General features: G+C 37.1%; 1 protein-coding gene across 2 annotated transcripts in view; it reads right to left on the bottom strand.

The window, feature by feature from the left end:
* Nucleotides 1-2,655: 2,655 nt before the first annotated feature.
* The window catches only part of serinc4 (serine incorporator 4), a 30,502-nt gene continuing 24,812 nt past the window's right edge, over nucleotides 2,656-8,345 (bottom strand). For both annotated transcript variants that reach the window (XM_008406056.2, XM_008406055.2), the window contains exons 8-11: nucleotides 5,682-5,808; nucleotides 5,475-5,587; nucleotides 4,548-4,701; nucleotides 2,656-3,442 (exon numbers count right to left, since the gene is read on the bottom strand). In XM_008406056.2, the coding sequence (XP_008404278.1) occupies nucleotides 3,235-3,442; nucleotides 4,548-4,701; nucleotides 5,475-5,587; nucleotides 5,682-5,808 (602 nt within the window). In that variant the 3' untranslated portion in view covers nucleotides 2,656-3,234. The remainder of the gene's footprint in view (nucleotides 3,443-4,547; nucleotides 4,702-5,474; nucleotides 5,588-5,681; nucleotides 5,809-8,345) is intronic.

Raw genomic sequence — 8,345 nt, 5'->3', positions numbered from 1 at the left:
CGGCTGCAGCTCATGTCTGCTGCAGCTCATGTCTGCTGCAGCTCATGTCTGCTGCAGCTCACACCGGCTGCAGCTCATTCTGGCTGCAGCTCATGTCTGCTGCAGCTCATGTGTGCTGCAGCTCATGTCTGCTGCAGCTCATTCTGGAACATTTCTGTTAAATGTGTATTATTGAAGAGATTCACCACAAATGAAATATAAGTTCATGTTTTCCCGGTTCACAGTGTTTCTGTATGAATTTGAACACATTATTTCTATGTTATGTAACAGCGTTCATTCTGTATTTTGCTTATTTGTGGTATTATTTTATGCAGTGATATTTTCTGTGTTGCATTGAATAAGTTGAGCTATTTGATGTTTTACATGAGAGATATATTTAATTATACAGTATTTTTATTGCGTGGCACTGATTAGCTGCAGTTTTAATCAGAATGATCCTAAAGGGGGTGTAACGTTGTGCCTTGTTTTATAGATCCGTAGCGTCTTAAAATAGTGCTAAAAGTGTTTCTTTCTCTGCATTAATATGTTACTAAAATAAGTATTGAGTGCCAATGTAGATACTTTTTCAGAAAATCCAAAATACGCTAATATTCTTCTGTTGCAAATTTGAGATTTTGGACCTGCAGCAAATCAGAGACAACAATCATAAGAAAACATTTTATTTACAAAAATGCTTTGCATCTACAACAAATAAAAGACTAAAATCAACCCATGTGAGCCTGATTCCTGCTCATCAGCAGCAGAAAATGAAGTCATTGCAGACACTCGGCTCAGGTTCCATCCAGGAACGGAGAAATGAAACCAGTTGACTGTAACGTCTGTGTGAACGTTTCTATGAAGAAGCTGCTTCTGCTTCATTAATAAGACAAATTCAGGAGGCAAAATAACAACACAGTGTAATCTACCTCTGGAGCTTGTTTTTATTTCTTAAAAAAACGTTTTTCAGTTCATTCTGTTCATAAAGTTTTTCATTTACAGTTGTAAAAATATTTGTAAACAAGAATTTTTCCCCATCTGTATAATGAATAAAACTGAAATATACACTATAAAGCAATATTAACGCCAACATGAGTTTTATTTTACCGTTTCCTTCATTGTATGTTTCCGTTTAGCTGCCTCCCTGTCGATCAGGTAAAACTAAATGCAGACATTTTAAGGTTTAATTTAAAAATATGAGATTTCTTTGGCTTAAAGTCAAAGATGTTAAACAAAAGAGTTTGTTTTTGACCAGGAGCTGCATGAATAAATTTGTATTAAGTTTGTATTCAAAAGCTGAAATTTCTGATGGGATTTTATCGTACGAGGGGAAAAAAGTCGCAGGTTATGGACGACACACAACCTGCCACTGATCATGAAAAATGCAAATAAAAGCATAAAAATAAGTGAGTCTGGATCTTTAATGCTTCTGGAAAAACAAAGAGAGTTTCAGTGGAAGGGCTGGGCGATGAATTGATTTGATCAATTAATTGAATTTTTGATTTTTGAAGATTTAATTACATTTTTCAGCACGTCCAGGGCGGCCATCTTGTTTATCAGCTTCTGTTTGTTTGGATTCAGGTCAAATCTGCAGTCAGGCTAAGATTTTTTCTTTTTTCATTACAATTACAGGAATAAATTCAAATGACAATAAAGTTGAAATAATATTAGAATAAAATCTTAATATTTCCAGAAAAGTCGTAATATTAGATTATTTTATCAGAACTCTCACGCAAACAAAAACAAAGTTTTTTCTCCTTAAAGTCACTTTTTCCAAATAATTTTAAGATATTTTCCAGTAAAATTTCATCTTTACTCTCCTAATATTGTAACTGTATTGTAGTAATTAATCAAAAATGATTGTAGGCCCAAATACTCCATCGTACAGCTCGAAGAAGAGATGATTGAAATAAAATCCACTTTTTGAAAACGTTTTCTGTCCTGTGAAATTTCTTTTTCAGGAAAGAATGTGGAAAAAACAAAAATCTATTAAAAATAAAAATTGGATCTGGTATAAAAATAATTAGAGATTAAATTTTTAAGCCGTGCCGCCCAGCCCTATGTTAGCGTTGAGACATCCATTTCAGACTGAAGCGCAGTCGTCCACCAGAGTGACGGATTTCCAAATGAAGCAGCTCATCTCACGAAGTCCTGCACAGGTTCCAATTCTCACATTTTTAAAAACCCTTTCTCTTCTCCTTCTCATTTAAATGCTCATCACGTTGGATACAGTGACACCTAGTGGCAAAAACTGGGATTGCAACAATCATGCAGCGGTAAAAAGAAGCGCGCACGTCCCCAAATTGTTCAGAAACGGTTTGCTGGAATGCAAAGTGGATACAAACAGAAACCCGTTGTTGTGTTTACTGATGATGTATTAACAGATGTGAGGGAATAAAAATACATTTATGATGACTGTGAAGTGTGTGGCATGAGGTGGGATGAGTTTTCACAAGATTCCTACATTATCAGATGATCAGAGGACAAAAAGGCTGAATAAAAGTGTCGGGGTTTGTTCCTCTGCTGCCATGTTACAGCAAACATCTAGACACTGGCTGTCTAAGTATTGGGGAAAAAAATTATCATAAAAAAATACTATCACATTTCAACAGTAAAAATCTAAATTATTTCAGATCCCGAGAAATACACTGCAAAAAAAACCTAAATCTTACCAAGTATTTTTGTCTACTTTCTACTGCAAATATCTTAGTGCACTTAAACTAATTTACAAGTAACTTTTCAGCAAGATATAGGAATGTAGGAATTTGCTTTAAGTTCATGATTCCTTAATATTGATGAAAAAGAACTAGTTCTTTTTCATCAATATTGAAAAAGAACTAGTTCTACAGATTATTTCATACATAAGACATTTCCCCCTGTTCTTCGTGAACTAACAGTCTTTCATGAATATTAAATTTAGTTATTGACTTTAAATAAGCTCCCATTTCCTGTAAGTTAGTTTTGTCTCATTTCATGAGCTCTAAGATATTTTCACTAGAAAGTAAACAAAAATACTTGGTAAGATTTTGTGTTTTTTCAGTGTACGGTCCTCTCCTCCGGCTCCCTTTGGCAATTCATTCTGAGAGTTTGAAAGTCACAATCACGTCCCTGACTGTGGTTGAGTGCAAGCCGTCTGGCACGGCGCTCGGCTCTCACTCTCACTCTGTGAGTCTGTGACGCCAGCGGCCTCCAGGGCGCCGCGGCCGACCCGCTTCGCTCCCGCTCAGGTTCGGCTGCGTCGGGGCGGCGCTGACGGCGTCACACGCTGACGCTGACGTGGCGGCAGGACGCGGAGCGGCGTTTGATGCGGGAGCGGCGCGGCCTGGACTCGTTCTGGCAGCTGCACAGCGGGCCCAGCAGCAGCCACAGGTAGAGGATGACGCAGGCCCAACAGGACGACATCTTCACCCAGAAGGTGGACCAGCAGCCGTGGGTGAAGGTGGTTTCCAGCACCGCCGACTCGTAGCTGCAAGAGGACGCCGACATTCAGAACAGGAAGTCACGACACAATGAGGTTAAAGGCCACCTGTCATACTTTTATATCGCCCATCTGAACAGGTGAAGACGGGTGATATAAAACATGTTCATGCCTTTTTGTTGCACAAAATCCTTCTGAGATAATGAGGTTATGTTTGAGCTCCTTTCAGGATGAGCAGTTTTAGTACAACTGTGTATTAGGGCCGATGTAAATTGAAAACGAAAAGAAGTAAATTTTTTCAAAAAAACTCAGAAATTCTGAGATTAATCATTGAAATTTGGTAGAAAAAAAACGTGGAAATTTCTGAGCTCTAAAAGTGGAAAATTTGAAAAAAAAAATCTAATTTTTTTTAGATTGATCGTAGAAATGCTCTTGAAAACAGGAAAACGTCTGAGCTCTGAAAGTTTACATTTTCCTAGAAAAAAAATTTGAGTTCAAGCTCAGAGATTTTCTAGAAATTACTTTGAAATTTCTGAGCCCAATGAATCGAAAATTAACATCATAAATGTAAAAAAACAAACAAACAAAAAAAAAAAGGAAATTTCTGAGTTAGAAAAGTAAAAAAATTGTGAGAAGAACCTGAGAAATTTTCTACAAAAAACTTGGAAATTTATGAGGTTGGAAGGTCCTACATGTTCAACTTTTGGAAATTTCCAAATTAAAAATTTTTACACTTTATGAGTTCAGACAAGTTCTGAGTTTTGTAAAGAAAATTTCTGAGCTTGATCTCAAATTTTTTTTGGAGGAAATTTACTCTTATTTGTTTCTTCTATTCACAGTGGTCCTAAAATGTTGTTGTATTTTTACGGCACCCGTCTTTTTCCAGCAGCCATTGTACAGCGCATACAGCAGATAAACCAGCTGACCAAACGTGCTGGAGCTCAGCTGGGGTTACCAGGTTACAAGGCAGCTGATTCCTGACGTTACATTTTGAAACGGCTCATTTTCTAGACCCCACAAAACATGAACCTACTGTAAAGAAAAGTTTTCCTTGGTGCTTGGTCTGTTTTTAGAAGCAGCTGATACACAAATGGAAGTAAGAAAACATGCAAAACGTGAATTTGTGCACAACCATTAAAACAAAATGTCTTACCTGAACCAGTTAGTTAGGGTCATCATGACGTACAGCGACGCCAGGAAGAAGACGAAGTGGAAGAAGAAGTAGCTGTACGCCACCCGCTGCGTCTCATTATGAATAACCTTCTGACAGCCTTTGTTGTCATCATCAACCACAAATTCATCTTCAACTGGAAAAAAACGATGAAAATATCTACAATTTTAAAACTTCTGCAATAAACTGCATTAAATCTAACAACTGAATATGATTTAAATGTGACCTAAAGGTGCAACAGATTAGTTTCTGGCTGAAACAAAGACGCTGTTAGCATTAAGGCTGATTTCACACATTTACATCGATGTTTCTGAATCTCAAGTTTTTTAATGAGCAGCTTGACAGATTCACTAGATCAGAAATGGATCAAACACATTTCATGTTTGCAAATATTGGGTGTGAAAACGGTTGTTGGTCATTTATCAGCTTTTTTACTTTTGAAGTTTTTCTCTGTTTGTACCTGATTTATTCAGGTAACTTAATTATCTGCCTTACAAACAAAATGTTTAGTTAGCAAGTTAAAGAGTTTGCTAGCAAACTAAATATTTAATTAACAAGATAAGTATTTACTGTATAAACAAAATATGTTAACAGGCTAAATATTTGTTATGTATTTATAACCAGATTAAATATTTAGTTAGAAAGCTAAACATTTACCTAGTAAGTTAAATAATTAGTTGGAAAGGTAAGTATTAGGCATATGTTTCATTAATAAGTTAAATATTTAGTTTAAGAACTAAATATTTAGACTGTTTCATTTATGAATGAATGAGTTTTTTTCTCTTATGACCTACATTTTTGCAGTTAGTTTTTGACTGTGTAACTTTACAAACAGCACCAGAGTTAATTATTATCAAACTAAAGCTGCCTGAGTGTTTTAGTTTGACTGAGGACGACAGGAAGTCGGACCTGCGTCTTCCTCTGGGCAGCAGAAGCAACACGTCGCTTTCTGGAACTCGTAACGGTAAACTTTGATCATCCAGAACGGACCGAACACCTCGGCCAGGTACGAAGCTTCATTACTGCAAAAAAAAGAAATGAAATGAAAATGATGTGACAGCGTGAGTATTTGTCTAAACTCTCAGATGTTCTCTGCGGTGTAAAGTTTGGCCTCACCAGGCGAACAGAACGCAGCAGTACATGATGGCGGCGCCGATGATGGCCACAGCGTTGCCCTCGTTCTTCACGCCATCTTGCCCCACGCTGGGGTAGCAGACGGTCATGTTCATGCCCTGGTACACCACTGACACACACAACAACAACACAGCAGGGTTAAGTGCAGGGATGTCCAAAGTGCGGCTCGGGGGCCATTTACGGCCCTCTGAAAGATTCTGTGTGGCCCCACCTTGATTCCAGAATGGAATAAGACGTGGCTAATCTGGTTTGCATAATGACATTAAAAAATTTGATTAAAAAAATAGATTCCCAATAATTAATTATGTTTTTGCTTTCGTTTAAGCTTTGGAGAAACTAGAACCAAAAATGCAGACCCACTTTTACTCAAATCTACAAGCCAAATAAGAAAATCAATCGCAAAATGCTTGAAACTGTTGGTGTACAAAACCTTCTTATGTTTTGCATCGACGATGATTTACATATTTATATACATATATATATGTTTTCAACAAAACATCTGACTATGGTGTTGAATTAACCCTATGTAGTCGCTACTCGCCGTGCGGCGTACAATCATGTGACGCATTAATAAGGCTTCGTAATAACAGACGGCATACCGAGTTTTCATTTCTGTTGGACAGCACGGACTTCAAACTTTATAAAAGTGGTGTTTTTATATTGGTTTTGTGGTTATTTACTTCAAAATAAAGCCAGAAATGAGATCAATCATTTATTTTGTGGGGTCTAAATGTACCACATTTCGAAACAACCAATGAAAATGTGTTGATCGTCTGTTGCTAGGTAGAACGGAGACACGCGGAGAGAGACGAGGGGGGATTTGGATACGGCAAGAGACTAGGGTGCAGCGATGCTGTGGATTTTACTAGGTTTTTAAGACTATAAGTGTTTTAGTTAGAGTTCGTGGTGTGTGTAGGGTTAGTAGTAGTTTTGCTAGCTATTGCTACATGACTTCATAGCGAGCGCTGACGCACAGAGAAGAGAGACTGGGACGGCCAGTTAGACCTCGACTGCAAAGGGTTTTAAATCCAATTTTACGTTTAGTTTATCATAGAGCAAATAAATGAAAAAAGGCAGAAAAATAGTTTTAAAGGGGCAGTATTTCTTAAAGAGACGGAGGCGTTACATTTCTTTAAAGTCATACCTGATATATGTAGCATTTTTATAACAGCTGAAGGTAAAATAATTACCGTATTGTGCCATAAAATGACACAATGTAGCTGGAAAACATCATATTAATGTGCCTTCAACTTCATAATTTCGTCTCTCGTGGCAAAAAGTTTGGGCACCCTGGTTTAGTGGGAACAAGGCAGTAAGATGGGAGCAAATGTGTTTTTTATTGTAACTTAATTGAGGAGCAGACAAGCTGGGTGGCTTCATCGATTCGTTCTCCATTTAATTCGGGTGAAATTCCTTTCTTTGTTGTAAAAGGGGCCTCAGCTGTAGCTTCCCCGTCACACACGCCCTCTGACACTCGTAAAGATGCTTACACACACACRCACACACACACACACACACACRCACACACACACACRCACACACACACACACACACACACACACACGATTTTCATTTGAGCATCAATAATTGCTTATATCGTCTCACTCTAATGATTTCTCTGAGAAATGGGCCACATAACGTTTATTAGAAGACCAGGATGAATCGTCCCCAATTAAAAGAAAAGCCCTGAAAGTGTCAGCAGAGAACAGAGGAAGAATCAGCATTTAGAAAAAAGAAACACATCCAGGTGAAAAACTGACTCAAGAACGTGAAGAATGAGTGTACACTGTAAAAACACTAAATCTTACCAAGTATTTGTGGTCTAATTATAGTGCAAGTATCTTAGTAGAATGGAAATAACACAAAACTAAATTACAAGTAAATTTTCAGCAACAGCTATGAGCTTGTTTTAAGTAAATAATTGATTTAATATTGATTAAAAAGCCCGATTGGCAGATTATTTTACTTGTAACTAGAGAAAAATAGTTTTGCTATAAGTGAAATAATTTGCCAGTGGAATCTGAAGTTTTTCAGCAATATTAATAATTTTTAAAAATCTAAAACAAGCTTCCATGTCTTGCTGAAAAGTTTTATTTCAAGTGCAATAAGGCATTTGAACTAGAAACTGGACTAACAAAACTTGGTAAGATTTTATTTTTTTGCAAATTTCACCCACTGAAAGCAGAAATGAAAGTGGCTGTATTTTCTTTTTACTTTAATTTTAGTGCTCTGGTGCTCTTAGAAGATATTTGGCACAACATTTATAAGATATTTATAAATTATAAACCAGACTACGTGGTAAGATTTAGTGTTTTTTAGTGTGTGTTGGTGGTTTTGTGAGTGGCTTTAGAAAAATGTTTTTTAAAAGGCCTGGAGCGTACATATTTTCCCAACATGTTGATACAACGCCCTGCACTGCTGACACACACACACACACACACACACACACACACACACACACACACCTACTGTACGTACAGTCACTGATTTCCAACATGGCTGAGTGTGTTTCAGTGGAGGTGAAATGGTTAAATCTGACCCCAATTTCAGCTAAAATGAGTTAAAGACTCATTTTAGCTGAGTTAAAATGAGTTAGACTCATTTTAGCTGAGTTAAAATGAGTTAAAGACTCATTTTAGCTGAGTT

This window comes from Poecilia reticulata, linkage group LG3 (genome assembly GCF_000633615.1).
Source record: "Poecilia reticulata strain Guanapo linkage group LG3, Guppy_female_1.0+MT, whole genome shotgun sequence".
Lineage (NCBI taxonomy): Eukaryota > Metazoa > Chordata > Actinopteri > Cyprinodontiformes > Poeciliidae > Poecilia > Poecilia reticulata.
This window is presented reverse-complemented; position numbering and strand designations above follow the sequence as displayed.